The sequence below is a fragment of the Anas platyrhynchos genome, chromosome 3 (genome assembly GCF_047663525.1).
Source record: "Anas platyrhynchos isolate ZD024472 breed Pekin duck chromosome 3, IASCAAS_PekinDuck_T2T, whole genome shotgun sequence".
In the NCBI taxonomy this organism is placed as follows: Eukaryota; Metazoa; Chordata; class Aves; order Anseriformes; family Anatidae; genus Anas; species Anas platyrhynchos.
The window spans coordinates 86,359,622-86,379,303 of NC_092589.1; the positions used below are offsets into that span (position 1 = coordinate 86,359,622).

General features: G+C 43.2%; 1 protein-coding gene across 2 annotated transcripts in view; it reads right to left on the minus strand.

The window, feature by feature from the left end:
• SH3BGRL2 (SH3 domain binding glutamate rich protein like 2) overlaps window positions 1-19,682 on the minus strand; it is a 37,770-nt gene that overhangs the window by 16,495 nt on the left and 1,593 nt on the right. The window contains exon 2 of one of the 2 annotated variants that reach the window (XM_072036249.1): window positions 3,380-3,565. In XM_072036249.1, coding sequence (XP_071892350.1) covers window positions 3,380-3,565 — 186 coding nt within the window. The remainder of the gene's footprint in view (window positions 1-3,379; window positions 3,566-19,682) is intronic. The other variant, XM_072036248.1, reaches the window with a different exon arrangement.

A 19,682-nucleotide genomic window follows, 5' to 3' on the forward strand; every position in this document is an offset into this window, starting at 1 on the left:
TAGCGCTTCATTTGATGATGATAGCCTACATCATCCCTGTAAAGTTAAGGATTCCTGAATCAAAAACCTGTAGATTTCTAGTCAAACAAAAATTCCTTCAGAGGCCAAAATATTATCTAGCTCCTGTTGAGAAAAATCGCTCTACTTGTCCCGTTTTTTGTAGCCTTTTCCAATCTATCTCAATCTTACTTTTCTTTAAGCAAAATGTGTGAGTTCCCTCTGTGAACACAGAACAGGCACTGACATTTCTAACTTTCACAGAGCACTAAAGCAAGAACTGCAGCAATCAGATTCACACAACTGTAATTAAATGAGGTTCGTGTGTCCAATTTGACTGAAATGTAGACTCTACTCACAGACTTACAATGGTGCAGTAATGCCACTAAGATGAAACAACTGACTGTAAAGTCATAAAAATATGTAAATTATCAGTGACATTGCTATGACATAACACTGGGTTATCAGTAAAGTGATTTGTGTTCTTGTGTGCTCACAGCTCTTATCTGGTTTGTTCACATGAAATAAAAAACTGTTCTTGCTGAAAAACAATCCTTACTTACTTCAAAATCCTATTAGCTAAGCTTGTTACCGAAAAATTGGGGAATGGATGTCAGAATGAAAAAAGGAAAAGAAAAGATTAACGATCGTATCTGCAGTTACATCAACTCAGAAATTTCAAGGTCTCGCTCACACTTCAAAATGTGGAGTTTGTTAGTACCAGAAGAATCCCTCCCACTGTGGTAGAGGAAACATTATATTGTGAAAAAAGGTCATCTTTTTGTGCCTTTTTTCCCCTTATAACAGCTCATACATATTCAAATAGCCAACACCAAGCCTTTTTGGGTAGTTACTGAAAACACTGAAGCCAAACTTCCTCTACAGTGCAGTTACATTCTGCAAACTGATTGCTTCAAACGGTAGTGTCCTACCCAGAAAAACAGGGACAGGAGGAGCTAAAAAAAACATACCCTAAACATTAATGCTTTTACTAATACAGAAGAAACAGTAGGGCTACGAGCATGGCATGGAGTCAGGGCTCTTACATCACAACCTCAAGCATCTTTCTTGAAAGAGCATGAACAAAATAAAGAATATACCTTGCTTTTGCTTGTCTGGCCCTCCTACATTTAGGGAAACAGCAATGGATCTGACCAGTCTGTACTGTCAGTAATAAGGTGTAAGTCAGAATGAGTACCCAGGCAGTTTCCTGGTAGCGTGCTGAGACTGTCGAACTGGCAGGCAAAGAAGCAGACAGTGTTTGTTAATAGAGCAAATTGGATCAGAAGTTGCCTGGACACAAATCAGGAATAAGCTACAATTTTCACTAACTCAATGAACCGAAATCCTGGTGGTTATTTTTTAGTTTAAGTTATTTAATAGTGATTTTTTTTTAAACATACCAAGATAAACATATGAAAACCCTCACTGTGGAAATCAAAATGGAGACACGATGTCTGCTGACTTCAGCTAACTTCTGTGTGATATTCCAACTTCCTTTCCAGTACTCACCTCCTTTGTCTCCTGCCTAATGTTCTGCCCCCAATTTATTACCTGAGAACTTCATTACCTAATGCTGTCAGGTTAAACGATGGATGTAGGAGATATGGCAGATATTTTTTCCTTCATCCTAGAAAATACACAGTTCCTTTCAAAGCATGTTTGCTCATTAAAGGTGTTCCTGCAGCCAGTGAGGTCTGGTAATAGGATTAACTCTGCTCAAAACAGCTATCAGCTGAGCAGACAGATTAACAAGATCATCTCACATGTTGCATGACATCTTTGGCCGTGCTAATGCCAAACAGCAATTTCTAAGACTAAGTTAAAACACGCCATAAAGAAAAGCTGCAGAGATGCAGAAAGGATAAAAAACAACTGCTTAAAAAAATGTATTCCGCAGACAAACTAGCATCACAATGAACAATGCAAATATTGTTATTTGCAAGTGAGGAAGCTGCTCCATAAGTGATTGTTAAAATTCCTTCCATGTCCCAGATACTTTTCTTTAATGGACATTTCTCACTCTGAAGTAGGAAGGTATGAGTTAAATAACTGAGGTAGAAAGCACACAAGGAAGGCCAATACAAATATGGAGGGATGTTGAATATCTTGTTTCAGAAAGCCAATTAGCTGCTGCATCATACTCAGTCTGTTTGTGGCCGAGTATCCTGGATCCTCCTTGTGCACTTCCTGCCCTAAGCTACCCACCCAGCGCAGCGCAGCTGATGGGTTCTCAGCTGATGGGGATCACCCAGCAGCCACAAGCAGCTCAGCTGCGCTGCAGTGGAGTCAGGCAGGGGGAAGTCCGCTTGGATTTCTCTCCACCACGCTGCAGCCAGACACCTACACAGTGCCCACACTTACTCTGGTCCAGCTACTGTGACCCCAACTTCCCCATGGCAACCTCCTACCAAATTCGCATACAAAAGTCACAAAATTGCTTCCTGATGCACCCAGCGTCGCAAATCTGTCAACCTCACCAGCCAGCCTGGCGGTCATCTCAGCCCTGCCTCCTAAAGGACGTACAGATGACACAGCTGAAGCACAAAAGAACGTAGCAAGGCAGAGAGGACCCAGCTCTGATCTTCTTACAGCATTTTGTTAAGAGTCTCAGCTCTGGGAAGATTCTCCCAGACTATAAGAGCACCTAAAAATCAGGGCTGCTGGCTAAGCAGGGAAATAAAACATTCATATGGCACCGTTCTTAATGTATCAGTCAAAGACTACCACTTCAGCTTGCACTAGCAGATGGAGGAGTTATTGCAGCTTACACCATCAGACAAATTAGCCCACCCATCGATCTGCTGTCAGATTCGCAAGCTCTCAAGCTTACCAGTCTTTCAGCAGAAAAAGAGAAGTCTCAAGCTGCTTTTCTTTAGGGAAAAATAAAGCTCTTCCCAAGTTCAAATAGCAAATAGGTTTTGTTTATCCTAGAGACTCCGACTGCATCAAGGCTTTCTGAGCATAAATTAGATTTATGCTATAACAGCAGCAGAGAGGGAGCTTAATTACAATGACAATGTAACTCAATCTAGGCAGTGCTCTCATTTACTGTACCAAAAATTTCCTTCTGAATTTTTACGCTTGGCCTAGACCCAAGTAGCAGCAAAACCAGAACTACACAGATATTAGCAGCCTTACAAGGGACTTCACCATCAACAGGCTGTACACGAAGCAGGTAATGTTACCAATTCTTACATCCACAGAGGGCATCCGCTAGCTGAAGACAACACACGTGTTTATGGATGATCTAAATTTTCACCGCAGGATCCTCCTCCCCCAAACTTTAACCTTAACCTTCAGATACTGCTGAAGAAGCTCAACAGCAAGGTCTGTCTGTTTCAGTGGCCAACAGGGCACATACACCACGGCAGCTACTTACTCCACAGTACCGGTCATCGCTGAATATCTGCGGTGGCAGCGGGTTGCCTTGTGCGGGCTGCCTGTCCTCGGGAATGTTTTTGTACATCCACTGTCTTTTCTCCTCTGACATTGTGATATCCACTTCTTCAAACTCGATGCGATTGGCTTCCAGAAACCTCACCACATCTTGTTGCCTCTTCTTTATCTAGATGAACGAAAGAAAAAAGCAAAACAATACATCAGAGCAAGGCCCCCATAACCCAGACTCATTTACAAACCTGAGTGCATTCCTTCTATCCTGTCCCACATCCACATGACAGAAAGTCACAAGCTCAGGAAGAGAGAGGAGAAAATATTTTTTTCCAGTTTTAAATTCATCGCAGTCAAACACTGCTGTTTCTCTGCAAGTTGGCAAAGGTTATGCTTCCTCGCTTCATTTTTAGAAGGCTGTCTCTCTAGTCCTACTGTGGGAATGTCAGCCTTTACTCTCTAGAAGAAGCTTTTTAAAAATAATCTGCATAGGGCTGTAACAAGTAGGAGGTAAAAGATGTAGCTGGTTTTCAAAATCATTAGGGGCTCAGTTTTTGAAGTACATAGGCAACTAGAAATGCAAGGTGAGCAACCTGGCATGTCCCAGAAGAGTCTCTAGGTGTCTATAGGTGTCCACTGAGATAAACACGTTGGTACATCTGAGAGGGAGAAAAAAAAGAAGCACACTCTACCCAGCTGCACATATTTTTGTTTTCCTAGACATCTTGTAAAAATGCAGCTCCATGGTTTCCTAAAGAAGGCTCGTTGAATCTTTAATTAAGAGTGTCTGTCTGCATAATACACATGCCTAAAAATAAGCATGATCTCATCTCCTGAAAACTAACTTCCCTGCATAAAAAGGCATTAGGTATGTACTAAACGTATGGGGTTTCTGCCCCTCAAAGAGATTATCATCCTCATGCAAAAGCCCAACAGAAGCAGAAGGCTGGCAGTTTTTAGCTGACTGCAGCTACCTAATGTCAGCTCTTACCAGCTAGCTGGGCTCCAAGCAGATGCAGTCAGGTGAAGACGACATCTGCCTCACAGAGGATTTTATACCAAGCCAGCAACCTTGAGAAAGAAAGCATGTGGGGCTGAGGGAAGCTGTACTCATTTGTCTCAATCCTCTCTGCATTCTCTTCAGTCCGTGCTGTATTTTTTTTTATCTACTTAATGAAACAAATTCCTTCAGAAAGAAGCTACAAATTACACGCTGTATTTTTACAGCTATCATCAACGGAATTATTTGATGAAAAAAAAAATACAGCTTTAATATTTTTACAGTATTCCTGGAGTGTTGGACCCACACAGCCGCTGATTGGCATAAAGCCCAGGTGGATGAATCACGCCTGTGGGCATCATATGACCCAGATGCTGTTTGGAAATCAGAGGATTTTTAAAGTGCATGTGAGCTGTTCTTGTCGCACAGCCCATCCTGTCTACCCAAATGCACCACGAAAAGGCACAGCTTTTGGTGATGGAATCGCTGTTTCCTTGAAAATAAGAGAGTAGCCAGCTCAAGAAACTAGAAAGACAAAGGGCTTTAAAGATGACTGCCTTCCTGAAGAAATGGGCTGCATAACCAGGTTGTGTCTCACTGGCTTTTTTCTTCCTCCCTTTGTTTTTTTGTTTTTTTTTTTAAACATACGCAGTATTGGATTTGAGGCATATTGTGCAGGGATCACTTTTTCACGTGAAGGCTACAAATTGCTTGCAAGCAATGCATTATCCACAACAGCAAAACGACTGCATCATCGTCATCACTCCTGGGACCGAAACCAACCTGACTCTTGCAGCTTCCTTACAAACTGCAAACAGGAATCATGTTGTCAGTGCAGAAGTAAAGGATGAGAATATCTTCCTCTCTCTTTTAGAAAATAAATAAATACAAAAAAAGCTGCAAGAGAGGCCCAAAACAAACAGTTTTTCTTCCAGTACTCTCTACTGTGCACACAAGTTTAAGTGCCACTCAGCTTTAAGCAGATCCCTAATACTTTACCCTTCACACCATGAGAGTTTCTCCCACAAACACACATTTCCCAATTTCTCCTTTTAATTTTATAAACCTAATTAAGATGTTGAAGGGAAATAAATTGTTGGGGATTTTTTTTTGCCTTTTTTTTTTTTTTAATCCAGAAGCTTTGCGATTCTCCACATGACATCTGCGTGAGTTATCAGCTGTGGGTGTGCCAGCTGCATAAATTTAAACAAAATGCCCTGAAAATTTTTAGCCAAAAAAGTCACATCTCCTCCTCCTCCTCCCCCTAGTAAGTTGACTGAAGTCTGTAAAATGAAGCGAGAGAATTATTTACATTAAAAATCCCGTTAAATCATGCCTTGTTGTTGAAGACTGATGCTCAGAGCATCTGCCACAACAGACGCCAGCTGATGCCTCCCCACGAAAACCACAGGACCTTTGTCTTCCCATACAACTGGATCCGTGCCGCAGGAGTGCGTCAGCCTCACGATCCTGCCTCATGTTTGTGGTTGCTCCAAGTTACAAACCTCCAGTGCTCAGCCCACGGAAACCCACAGCAGAGACGAGATGCTCCAAAGAGCAGTGCCACCTCTTCCTTCCTCACCACACTACACAGAGGACCTGAGCTCCTGTCAAGAGCCTGGTGAAGATCAGTGCATCCTCCTCTGGCAATCTACCAAGGGGGTTACCCCAGCCCTCTTTGTGGAATTTGGGTTTTTACCTTGCTGCTTCCCGGCTTCCCAGCACTTGACGTAACTAAAAGGAACCTGAAAAGGGTATTCCTCCAATTAGAAATGCTACGTTCAGAAAAACTCATTTCATGGCTATTCATACCTCAGTTTGTGAAAGCCTTTGTATTCTTTTAGGATAGGCTGCTTTAGCATCAAATTATTTTGCTTTTCTTACATCCCAGCAGACCAGGAGACTCTGTAAGGTAAGCCATCAAAATATCCATCCACTGTGAAGTCTGAGGGGAAGAAACACTCCCACCTCATCTTGTATGCCATAACGAGACTGCAGCTTCCACAGGCATCCTGTTTATCTCACCTCAGGTGGGCAATTCAAAGTTGATTTTTTTTTTTTTTTTAATTTCCTTGTAGTCACGAAAGAATACTAGCCATAAATACAAACAGGAATAGGCAATGTCACCTCTTTCTGTTAAGCAGCCACGCTGCCCATGAAACAAAATCAGGAGCTGCTTACCTGATATGATCCTAATCCATCTCTAACATGGCAAAGAAAACTGAGCTAAGTAGTCTACTATTATGATCCAATGTTTGTCTTCCACGTTTTGAGCAGGCTGACTGTTTTTTGAACCTCTGTTTTCATGGGTTTGGTTTTACTGTTAGGCTGTATTGCTACCCACAAGAAAAACATCCCCAGAGACATCTCCCTTTCATCCCAGTACTTGGAGCTGGTTTCTTTATTAGGGCTAAAACCAGCAATAATGTTGATATACACAACTGCTTAAATGAGTTAATTGCTTATTCTATTCAGCTCAGCTGATAAAGTCCACCTCAGCTGAAGCATCCAGGCTTTCTCCCCTGGTTTTCATTTCTCTATCCTGACTTGCAACAGGTAACAGCAGAACAGGCTCCCACTGACTTTGCAGAAATACTTAGAAGCCATCCTCGCGCCAGGCCAGGCGGGACCACTGGGGTTATCTGTTCTGACTTCCAGCATCCCTGAATCAATTTTGCTTAGGAGTAAGGAGTTTCCTTCAAACTGCTTTCCCCTAAGCTCCATTCCTTAACTGTTAATGACGGGGAACCTATCCATCTTGGTAAATTGTTCCCACAGTCAATTAATGCCCTCACTGAAACCCTTTCCTGCTTCTACTCAGAATTCACCTCTCCTGCAGTTTTCAGCCACTCGGCCTTCAATATCTTTGCCTGTCAGACTGGAAACTCTTCTGCTGTAACATTTCTGTTTCCTGCACAACTAATATGGGCTCATGTCGCTCCTCAACCATCTCCCAGCTAACCTTAACAGTGATCCCTAGTAAAGGCAATGGTCTTGTCAAAAAGACAGAGAGATCCGCAGCTCCATTAGAAGCAGGATAACAAAACAGGGATGTTACCATCACAGATCATGCCCAGAAAGGACCAGAAATTCAGCAAAATTAGATCACGTCCTCTATCCAAAATTCCTTGAAAGCTTCTCATCACTTCCAACGGGTTACTTTTTTCTCTTCTCTCTTCCCTCCCTATGATTGCTGAAGGTTTTGACTGCAGAGAGGTGGCGGGGCTGTGACAGCCCTTCCCAAGGCTTCAGATGATTAATTCATTGTTCTGGGCACAGCAAAACACAACTCTGCTGGGTACACAGGGGAAAGGGAGATGAGAGGCCGTGGTGAGGTGGAGAAAGGAAGAAGAGAAGGAAGAGGAAAATAACTCTGCATTACATAACTATTCCCAGCAGCAAAGTAAGCGGCTAGCTGCTGCAGCAAGCACTGCACTGCACGTGATAGAAGAGCAATGGCCTGCTCAGAGACCTCCCCAGAGCTCACAACACCTTCAGCACTTCACCCTGAAGAAAGCCTATACATTCGTGTTTCCAAATCCCACAACTTCCCACAGATCCTTTCCATCTGACCAGAAATAAAGCAGTCCCTGAGCAGCAGCCACACACAGCGTGCGCTGCCCTGGGCTGCAGCCAGCAGCAACCTGCCGCTTGCAGACAGAGACGTAATTAAGGACACGCCACATGAAACCCTCCATCAAACCGGGAGGGCAATCTGTTCAGCTTGATGTAAAGTAAGCCTGCGGAGCCCTGGGAACTGCTGAGACACCGCTTTGCCGGGAGATTTTTACCTCTACCTCTGCGTGGGATACGCATGCTACTTTTGAAAGCCTCGTATTTACAAAATGCAATTAGTTCAAGCCAGGCTTGGTTTTTTTAAAGACTCCTCCTCACAAGCAGTCAGCAAAGGAAAATTCATGATTTAGTTTTGCTGTAAAGCCACAGGAGACAGGGAGCTTTGTTCCATATCCAAGGCCTGCTAGCCTCATGTTGTCACTGTTAGATGCTGCACTGCGATAAAATACACTTAAATCTACGTCTCTGTATGTTCTTATTGCGAGTGGAAGCAGAAAGTTTCTTATTTAAGACAGTTTGTAAGAAACCTTCATTCTCTGTGCAAGTACCAAGGTCGTGCTCAGAAACACGAAGGAGGCTTTAGTAAGTACAACCGCGCCTACCCCTGCCCAAAACCCGACAGGTGGAGGTTTGCTTGGGGGGGCTACTTACATCAGTGAGCTTGTAATGGAAAACAGACACAGGCTAGACAGAAAAAAGGGGGAAGACCAGGAAAAGAAGAAAAAGCTCTACAGAAATACCAACTACCTCCCAATCTTGGCTTGCTACTTCTCATCAAAAGGGTAAGAGGCTGGATCTATCTTCTAATGAATGACATGGCTCTGTGCCCCATCGCATCAGGATGAAACCAAACGGCACTGCTCATGGAAATCAAAAAAATAATAAAAAAAATTTTTTGTTTGCTTGTTTTCAAATGATGTTGGGGATCCTAGCGGCTAGCACAGCACTACAGACAGCTTGAGCAGCCTGCAAGGTTTTAAGGTTTCATAAAGCCTGTTCTCAGCTATCACGAATTGCTCCTCCTGACAGCACCGTCCTGCAGGACTAGAATCACTCATTTCAAAAGACTAACAACTCAAACGCGAGCTGGTAGCTGAAATCTTCCAATAGATAGATGTTTTTGTTTGTAGTTTACCATATGTTTCAGCGATTCAAGAGACTGGTTAAAAAGAAAGTGTTATTTTCGTGCATTTTTCCAACAGACATCTCTCAAAGTTGCCAGAGATTAATTTACATCTCCTGCTTAGCATTCTGCGCTTAACTCCTCCTTGTTCTGTTCTCTTTTGTCAAATTGGCATATTTATAGCAAGTATTTTGCATCATGAAAACACCCCTTCACCAAGCAATATCTTCCTTTTCACAGTGAGTACATAAATACAAGTACGATAATGGCAACCTTCACTTGTTCACCTGCTCTTTATTGGTAGGAGAGTTTGCCTCCTCACCAAACACATTTTTCTCTCATCTCCATGCCATATTTTCTTGATTCATATGCTTATTTCCCTTTATTTATGCAAGTTGTTCGACTCTGAAGAATATTCTTTCTTCGCAGTCAAGTCCCAGTGCAGCAAGGTAGTTAAATTATCGGAAACTCAGTCCTTACTCCTGCAGTGATGAACCAGAAATTGGTGTTTGAATCTCGCAGCACCTCCTCCCGAGGCTGGAGAGCAGGGAGCAGTTTGGGGTCTTGCACACAAGTCCAACCCCGCTGTGGCTGAAACTCTGCAGGGATTTAGAGGTGTCACTTTATTATGTGAATCCAGCTGGCTTGGTAGAATTGTGATTTGGTAGTGGGAAGAAAACACAATTATGTTTTATTTTCTTAAAATATGTTAAACAGTTGGGAGCCATTTAAAGTTCGCTGAAATAGCACTAAGATCAGCTTTATTAGCAGGCTTGGGACAGTAAGCAAGTGTTGTAGTATTCAAATTCTGTGGAGAAAACTAAAAGTTTTGCCTTAAACAAAAGTCCCTTATCAAGAAATTCACATACGCTTCCTTTATGTAATGTGTTTATCACCTAGACTTTTGAGACGAAAACACACAATTGTCTTTTTTTTTTGTGACATGGTGAGTCAGCAGAGCACTGGAAGTGCTGTGAACTCCTTCTGTGTATTTATCGGTCCCGTTGTTCTGTAACAGCGACAAAAGCATTCCAAGTTGCATTTTCTGTATGTACTGCAGCCGAGATATAACAGCAAACCTATTGCCACTAAAAAAAAATAGGTCATGTTTCTTCCTTCTCAGTAGCTTTAAGCACCAAAACCCAGTGGTGCAGGAATATTTATCTACCAGAGCAGCTAAAACCACCCAGCAGCTCACAAGATGTAAGAAGTGATTTGCGTTTCGCCCAGGCAGGGTCTCAGCTCTGTGGACTCCTGGTGCGAGCCTCCTGCTGCCCTAGCCGTGAGGCTGCTCCCCCTGCACCTTGCAGAGGACTCTCTGCAGCACCCAGCTGGCTGTTTGCAGCAGGGAGCCACAAGATGCCACCACCAGAGGAGTGTCCTGACTGCCTGGTAAAGTTTCAGAGACATTCAGGCCGGCTCCAAGACTACACAGCCTTGCTCAGGCTCACAAACTGCCCAGCAGTGATGTGCTGGGTTCGTTCAGAGCCCTGTCCCCACATAAATCACATAAGGGGGGCTTATTTCACAAATAAGTCACAACCATTCTTCTTCCACACTGCCACCAACCCCCCTCTGTGAATTTGAGGGAGTGATAAGAGCCCTTGGACACTTAGAAAAAAACAGGCAGCCTTTCCCTACAGAGGATCATGCTCGCATTTATTTGCTTTCTCTTCCTGATGGATGAAGGATCGGAGATATTGGGATCCCAAAGCGCTCTAAAGAATTCGAAACACAAGTTTGTGCACTGAAGCTGTCAATACTGCCGCCCTTCTCTTCTGCCAGCTGCTATCCACGCAGCACAGCTGTGTCATCCCGCCAGCTACAGGCACACACACCCCTGATAATGCCCTTTACACTGACAGCAGTAACAGCAGGACGAGTCACTGGCAATTTGTCGTGCTAAGTTTTAAGCATATTTACAGGCTTTTCCCAACAGTATATGAAACAGCAACAGAAAAATGCACTTGTGGCTTCAGATAAATGTCAGATTTCAGATAAAATTGGACTGTATTACTGTAAAGTCCTACCCACGTGTTTCTATAACACTAGGATGATGGATTTTGTTGCTATCAGTCCCCAAACTCGGGCTGACTGCCACCGCTATTATTCAGATCAATAACAAAATTACCTTTGGTCCAACTGAGAGCAGAACGAGGCTTCTAACTTTATTAACAAATGTCAATGTTATTCCTCTTTCAGCAAACACAGCTCCAGCCTTTGAGCTTAAGTCTTCTCACAGCTCTGGGACGTGCACATTACCTTTGCTTTCATACTTCTGCAGCCCCGTTTCTGGACAGCCACCTGTATCCCCAAACACAGATGCAGGGAACCCCTATACTAGAGCACAGTCCTTGCCGCAGGCAAGGCAGCCTCAGCCAGTAGGTTCCCACCGAACAATTCAATCCCATCTAAATCCTTCCAGTGCCACTCCTGTCTCTGCTTCTACACAAACAGATCACCCCAATGGAGGTGTTTCGGGAAGATTGCTTGACCTTAGGAGACGCAGATCCAGATGAAAGGTTTAATGCATGCTTGTTCTTTCTTTAGGCTAGGCAGGGATGAGAACTTCACTAGCCCTGCAGCCACATAATGACAGGTTTGAGCTGATGATGCTCTAGTGCTCACCGGATCAAAGAAAGCTTTCCTTCAAATAAAAACACGCAAAAATCTTTCGCTGTTGTCTGAAAAACACAGACCCAATTCGATGATTAACAAAGCAGTCTTTGTAATGTTACTATTAAAGCGTTCCAAAGAATCACTCAGAGATTTTAAAAGCACAGGTAACACCCAACATCATATGCTGCAACATGTGAAAATATCAGGAAATAAAGTGATTTGTCAATGTTGTGATGGAATTTCCACCATTAAATCAGGATGGATTTTTTTTTGTCACATTCTCTTGCTCCAAGTGGGATCTATCCTCTGAATCCTAGGACCCACATTACGTAGCAAAGGGTTACAGCCTGCTGTAGCTCCCAGCACGTGAAGGTAAACAAAGCTCTGTCTCCGTTAAAGCAGGAAAACTAAAAGCCCACAGGAAAACCTTCCCACTGCGTGTGAAGGACACGTACATAATCACATGCTCTGGTTTGTATTTAACGTGTACTATGACTCTGTGGTTTCAGGGCTCTGCCTGCAAACACACAGCCTGACAGTAACCCTGCTGGCAGAGCTTGCAGCAGAACAATCCCACAAAATGGGATGTTCAGGAAGCCAGACGCTGTGGCTGTTTAAAGGCTTTCCTGCAAGCAGCAGCTCGCCACTCCCTTCTTGCCAGCAGTTATCACTTACCCTGCAGCAGCAGCAGCACTGGACATGTCCTCTCCTCCTTCAGATGCTCAGTTTCACAGGCCAAAGTGTTGCTGACCCACTTTCAACAGCCATGGCAAACACATAAGGCTGCAACCAAAGAGGTTAAAACACAGGTACCTCTACTTGAGAGAAGCTCTGCAACAGGAAAGCAGCTGCAGAGCTGTAAGTAGTAAGGTGTTAAAGTGCCACTGCTAGCCCTGTTGGAGCTCTTGGATAAAATTCTGCACTGGAAACACTGAGGTTCCTTTTCCCTAGGTAGGGACAGAGAGAGTTATGCCACTGCACATCCAGTCTTTGCATTCTAGTTTACGTGGACGACAGACACCCGTGATTACAGTGCCACGAGGTCCAGCCACTCGAATAAAGCAGCAGTCATTTTGTCAGAGTTCAGCCAGATGCTGATGTCTCTTGAGCTACCGACATCAGGCACCAGGATGTTTTTGTTTTTTCTCTCCTGGGGATGTAAAAATTAGCATTTAGTTTTTACTGAGTGCTAATTAGCATCTATCAGCACCTCCGAGGTTAAAAACCATATATACACACACGAATATACGTGCAGACATATGGACATAACACTATACATACACATCCACACGCGTGTACTCGAATAAGAGGCAGATTGATGTATTTGCAAAGGTCCCTCCTAGGCATTGACTTCTGCAAGTTTGTTCCTTGCAGTAAAACAAGCACCACCTTACAGTTTTCCAAGTTCTCTTAGCAGGGCTGGTGGGGATTAGTTATCCTGAGGTGAAAACAGAACTGCCAGCAAAAACCCTGGAACTCTTAACTGCCCAGACAAGCTCTGTGCTACCCAGGGGAGGTAGGCGACAACCGAAGGGCATGTTGGTGGTGGTGATTAACATGAGTCACTGGACAACCTGCAGCTCCTAAGAGCTTCTCTTCATAAATTAACTAGCAAGCCAGTTAATCCCCTTTCTCTGCTTACTTTACAGTGGCATACAATATTAAATTTAGGTTAAACATGTTTGTATACTAAACTAAAATCCAGTTGTTTTCCTTTTCCACCTCTAACAAGAAGAAACAAGTAACTTGTTTTAAGAAGGTTGCTCATCACTTTAACATTTAGCACCCCAAAAGTACAATACCTGCACTCAGCCCATTCTCCAGCAACACTGAGTCATTGCTAGAAACACCAGGCCACACTCTGCTCACCTACACGAGTCCCCCTGAAATTAACCCCATGTTTGCTGTCAGACAGGAGAGCCAACAGTAACTTAAGTTTGAGTCAACTCCACCTGCCCACCTGATGGGCACTGAGAACACAACACACAAACCCAGGAGAGAAGATGGTTTTCTCCATCCCATGGCTACTGAGAAACTCAGCTCTTCCAGGCTGTTAATTCCAGGCTGTTTGCACTGACAGCCACAGGTAGGAAACACTGCCACTGCCTCTGCATCTCCCCCCACCCCACCAAGAAGGAAATCCACCAACTTCAGGGATTTGCATCTTCTGTGTTCATTACTCCTCTTACCAAGCTTTCACACCACTTGCATCATAAAGATCATCGCAGATTCCCTTTGGAGGAAGACACTTTAGGCTGCAGCTGAGGAAACCGTTGCCCTTGGTGTATTTGCCAGCAGAATGACACAGCCTGGGTCAGCAGCTTAGGGACAATTCTGCACCTCCAAGTCACGCTCAGATTGCTAAAGACAAAAGAAATCCTGACTTCCTACAATAAAGAACTTCCTTAAACACCAACTATTTTTTCCACAAATCCTGATTTATTTACATTCCCCTCTTTAGATAAATCAAAGTCTAAGCTGTCTGAAACAATTCAATTGGAAGACACACTGTACAGAAGAGTACCAGCAAGAATCTAGCAGACAGCAAGTGAACCGTGTTTCATCCTAAACTTAATTTTTGCTTTGATTTTGCCTAAAATCAAAAGCATTCATATAACAAGTGAAACAGACTTACTCAGCAGTATACTTCATCTTTGACAAGCCCACTAGAAACAGAATATTCAATACATCAATTAAATTACAGGGGATTTTTTAAGCTCTTACAAGTACAAAGAAAGATAATTTACCTTGAATAAATATTGTTCCCTTACAGTGGCAAGCTTTGTTTTCTGAGCTTTGGTACCATCAGATAACATCAACCAGAACCCTTTCACACTTACTGGTACATCCCCATTGTTTCTTGAATTTTACCTGCAGGCCTTGAAGTTTGAAAAGCGGGAAAGGATTCGAGAACACAAGGGAGACGTGACTTCACAGGAGCCACAGCTGTTTGTTTCTGACCTCCCAGGCCTCCAGAAGAAGTGTTTCCCAGGAAGTTAAGTTCTTGTCTTGGGGATGGCCTATAAATCACGCAACTGGCGCTTAGTGGCTGTGGTCTGCAGAACAGCAGAGGCTCAGTGGCCCAGCAGAGCCCTTCTACCAACAGCCTGGTTCTTCCAGCTGAACTAGGAGCTTATATCCTGAGGTTCATTTCTCCTTACTGCTAAGGAGGGCACTATGTTGTTTGCAGGAGGTGTTAGAGCAAGTCAAACCTGGAGCCAACAGCAGCATCCAGTTCACATGTGTGAATAAAACCATTCACACTACTGAGTTCCCTAACTTTTCCACACACGAGATACCATTTAGGTTTAATATAAGTATGGAAGCCACCTGGCTCAGACAAAAGCCCAGTTGGTCAATGAAAACATTATCATTAATCTCAACAAGCTTGGGATCATGTCGTGCACAAATTGTGTGCGTGGCCTTCGCAGTGACAAGAAGGCAGGCGCCCTGCTCGCGGTAAGCTGTGCACGGAAAGCCTGCAGTCTGAAGGTTTCTGGCGCCTTTCTGGTACCAAGAGCTCCAGTTCAGCTTCACTGAAGCAAGCAGCTGCATCGACCCAAGGTGCTAACAGCACGAGAGCTGCCTGCCTCGCTCCTGTGCTGGGATAGGACCGTGCAGGAGCAGCGTTGGCAGAGAATAACGTGATGATGACAACTGAGAGAGTGGCAGTTTCTACATCGGCGTACCAGCGCCAGACAACAAAACGAGGATGACTGCAGTACGGCACATGCTTCAGTCCCTGCCCTTCCTCCCCGGTTGTATTCTCCAGAAAACAGGTGAGTCAGGTGCACAAATTGATTTGCAGTTCACAAAACAAAAATAGAAGTAATCTGAAAGTCATTTGTATCAGTAAATTGCATGTAACTTAGTTGTGTTTCTTTGTTTGTTAAGTTAATGTCATCAAATTCACTTATGTGTGATCTCCTTTGATCCCTGGCACTATGACCAGGGATAGGAAAATGTATTTCCAGGCTTTGATGATGTGATTGAAGATTAAGGAGAGCAGGTCCCCATCAGTGAATTACGCCCATTCAGGGACTACTTGCACCCTGGCAGTGACGTTCTACAGGGAAAAAAAATAAATAAATAAAACAGGCGGGGGCGTTAAAATTAACGAGTTGCCTCTTATCAGTCATTTCAGTCTTTCCTGTCCACTTGAATATATTCAAGACAGAGGGCTAAGTCTGCAATGAGAAAGTCATTATATAGCTGTCAGAGAGATTGCCTGTACAAGGCAGATCAGCATACAGAGACTCAAAACACGCTCCGAACAGTCCTCAGGAACCCACTCAGCACAATACCTCCTTTGAAGTTTTATTGCAGCTCCGATTGTAAACAAAGGTCGGCGACAGTCCTACTGCTCCTAACGCTATGTATTCCAAAGGGTGTTGTACAAGGTAGCATTGTTTCTGACATGATCTATCTGCCAAGAAGAAAGGTAAATATTTGAGAAGCACTCGAGCACACAGGAGTGGCGCAACTGTTAGGTATTGAATACTGTGTGCGGATGGTCTGAATTCCACCTCTATTCTTGTGCCCAGGTTCTTGCCGGGCTCCCTGATGAACACACACATTCCTCGAGCTCTCTGAGCCATTGTTTGGAGGCTCTCAGTTCTCAGGATGTACCTAGAACTCGGATCTGAGCTAGATCCACAGGGGGTCCTTAGGGAGAAAACCAGGCAAAGCCTTCAGTGCTGAGCTCCCTGTTGCAGAATTCAGCCATGACCAGGGCTCTCAGGCTCCCTTTGCTACATGAACCCTGCTATCAGGACAGACAGAAGCCCGCCAAGCTGAACGTGAGCCACTCAGCAAGAGGAAAACTGAGGAATGATGCAGGAATGCATTCTGTCGCTCAAGGGGACTAGACCCAGAAAGTCCCCCAACCTCTCCTATGGGCAGGATACAACTGCTAAGGTCAAGCCCACAAATCCACAAAATCCCTGATGCATCCTGTGACCAAGCAAGAATCTGGAGGTGTCCATTTTTCCTTCTGGTCTCACTGCTTTTGCTACAGCACTACTCTGCAGGTGCATAATCAAAAGCACCATCACTTTGATCGAGTGAAGCGACACAGTACAACGACCACAATCCATAAATCCGGCCTTAGGATCCAATCCAACAGGTGCATTCGGAGCATGCAGACAGATGCAAGACAATGCTGTGCTGATACATTTAAAATATTGCTATTTCCCATGTAAATATTGCAGGTTTGCTTCTAATTGTAAGGATTATGTTTTACTTCTGAAAAGCTACCTTGCCTGCTGCTGTCATCTGGTTTTACAAACTTCCAATATTAAAAATTCATGAAACGGTTTATAACTTGCAAAGTTTAATGTTTTATGTCATAGGTAGCTGAATTTCTGTAAGTCACATGCAACAAGCTGAAGATCCCTTCAAGCGACTGCCAGAACCAACACAATTTTCACAAAAAGCGTTTGTACAGCTCAACCACTTCCAGTTTTGACTGTTGTTGCTTTGGGGTGCAGAGAGGCAAAAAAATCTGCTAGCTGGTGGATACTCTAAAATCAACACATTCTAAGTTAATTCTTCCACGCCTCTCAACAAGAAGCACATTCTTCCTGAGCAGCACTGAGAAACACTGAGTTTCTCAAGCCTGTACAAACAAAGGTGGGGATGGAAGTTGTGCTTATCACCAGGAGACAAGCTTAGCCAAAAGGACATTAGCATTTTATTTGCCTTCAATTATATTATCCAACCAAATAAACACAACTGTGATTGCTCTGGCATTCTGATGTTTTATACCATGGTTTAAAGTAATTCCAGGAAGCAAAAATTCCAAAGTGTTTGCACTTATACATTGACCTGCATAATATGCTTTAAAAAAGCAAAGCTTTAGTCTCACAAAACCAATATTTGCTATAGAAACAACTTCACTATAATTATACCTATCTTATCAAGCTTCCTAGAAAAAAAAAAAAAAAAAACACATTATTGTCTTCATTAGCAAGAATCAGTTTTCAACTTCTGATCTTTTAAAAGAAGTCTATTCTTTTCAGATCGATGCTGTTCCTTCCCAAACACATTCTCAAGAAGTCTATGCCTGAGCAATGCTTGCTCTTGTACATTAAACTGAATTGATTTCAGTTATGTTTTTCACATCTTATGAACACACTAAAATTTCCATGGGAAAGTTCTGCATCTCTCACTAGTCAGAGCAGATTCTACCCCCTGTTCTTCAGCAACTGCCCTATGTACCTGCCCAGCTTAACAGAGGAAGCTCCAAGGCAATAAATTATTACTAGACAGGAAAAAAGTACAAGTGAAACAGTTGTTCAAAGTTTCTTCATTATCTGAAAGCTCTTCAATGACATTTCCTTTACCTGATCTTCAGTCCTCTGAGTGCCAGAGGTCAGAAGTCCCTCTGGTTAGGTATTTCCAGCTAGCTGTAGGAATTCCAGCAAAAAGTTACTTAGCTAGTACTACCAGCTTCCTGTCTAAGGTAAATCTAGCTTGAAAACAATGAAAACCATTTAATTGAGTCAATACATATTACAGCAGCACAAGGAAGAGAACAGATTTTTATTGATAGACTGGAAAACATGAAGTGGATTGAATTACAGTTACCTTGGAATGGTTTGGTGAAAAACAAAGAAACTATTTCCTGAAAACAGTGAAGCACTGTTGAGGGAGAAAGGTAAAGGCTAATTTTAAAGTAGCCTTTCTCCTCAGCACAAAAGAAAAGACCATTTGTCTTTATTAAGGAGGAGTAGCAAAGCCTGCCTCCCCAGCCTACAAAGTGCTTGGAATTTGAGACAGCTCACCAGCAACAAATAGAAATTCAGGTCAGAAAAAGTAGAAGATGGAAAGGCTTGTGAAAACATGCCTTGCCTGCCTATTCAGAGGCTTCCCATTGTGATTCAATTGCATCTGTCTGATGCGTGCTTAAAACAACACGATGTTATTTAGAAATGTACACATAAACACAATGCCTCTCCTGACTCAGGAACTTGCCTACAGCATCCCTACAGCATAAACCCACAGGCCAGCTTCAGTAAGCACCGCAGAGGAATGTTTCCACTCAAGCAACAACTAGGTTTCGTTGCCATGGGCTCTTTTAAGCTCACGAGGCATTAATATTTACAAGTTTTATTAAAAATAAAGAATACTACTATTAACCTCTCAGTGGTCTACAAACCTTCAGAGGTGTGGAAGATGTTGCAAGGAAGCGTCTTGTCCCAACTGGACAGAAAGTTCACGTTGTTCTTGGCTGCTCCTCATCCACTCTGTTAACTTCTATTTCTCATTCTCCAAATTACTCCCAAAACGCTTCGAATTTTGTATAGCTAGCATGTATTTTGATATTCTTTAGCATAAAACAAATTGCACCATGACATGGGATCAATAAATATTTTAGAAGTTTCCAGGGACAGTTATACTTACAGAAACTGAGGTCTTTGCTGACTACACAATCAGTGTATTTCTCAGGAACGTTACAGCTAGACAGAACACAGAGCAGTATCTATGAGGGCTACTTATTTCTCTAGACAGGGAAATCATCCTGTCTCATGAACTGCAACCCAAAAAGTATCTGATAATCTGATGTTGTTCTACAGAAGCCTGGAGTAGAAGACAAAGAATTGCACAACTCAATCACTTTTTATTTTCCTTCACTGATGCTTAGTTATTGTTCTTATGCTCAGGAGGATGAAAATAAGCTTTAAATTTCCCTGCTTAGAGATGTGCAAATACAGTTACTGCCCTTTTCTCCAGACAAGGATTCCCACATAACCCGCTGATAATAGTTTGTGATTTTCCTCAATCACTTAGCCATGATCTACAGACACCCCCACAAAGCCCACAGGAAAAAAAAAGCCCAACACTGAGCACAGCAGGAACTTAGTGCATGATGAAGATTCCCAAATGCTAAGATAACACAGATGAAGAAAAGCAGACAGTGAAGAGATGTGACAGCTCTGGTCCTGGGTAGGAGTACCTTCAGCCATTCAATTA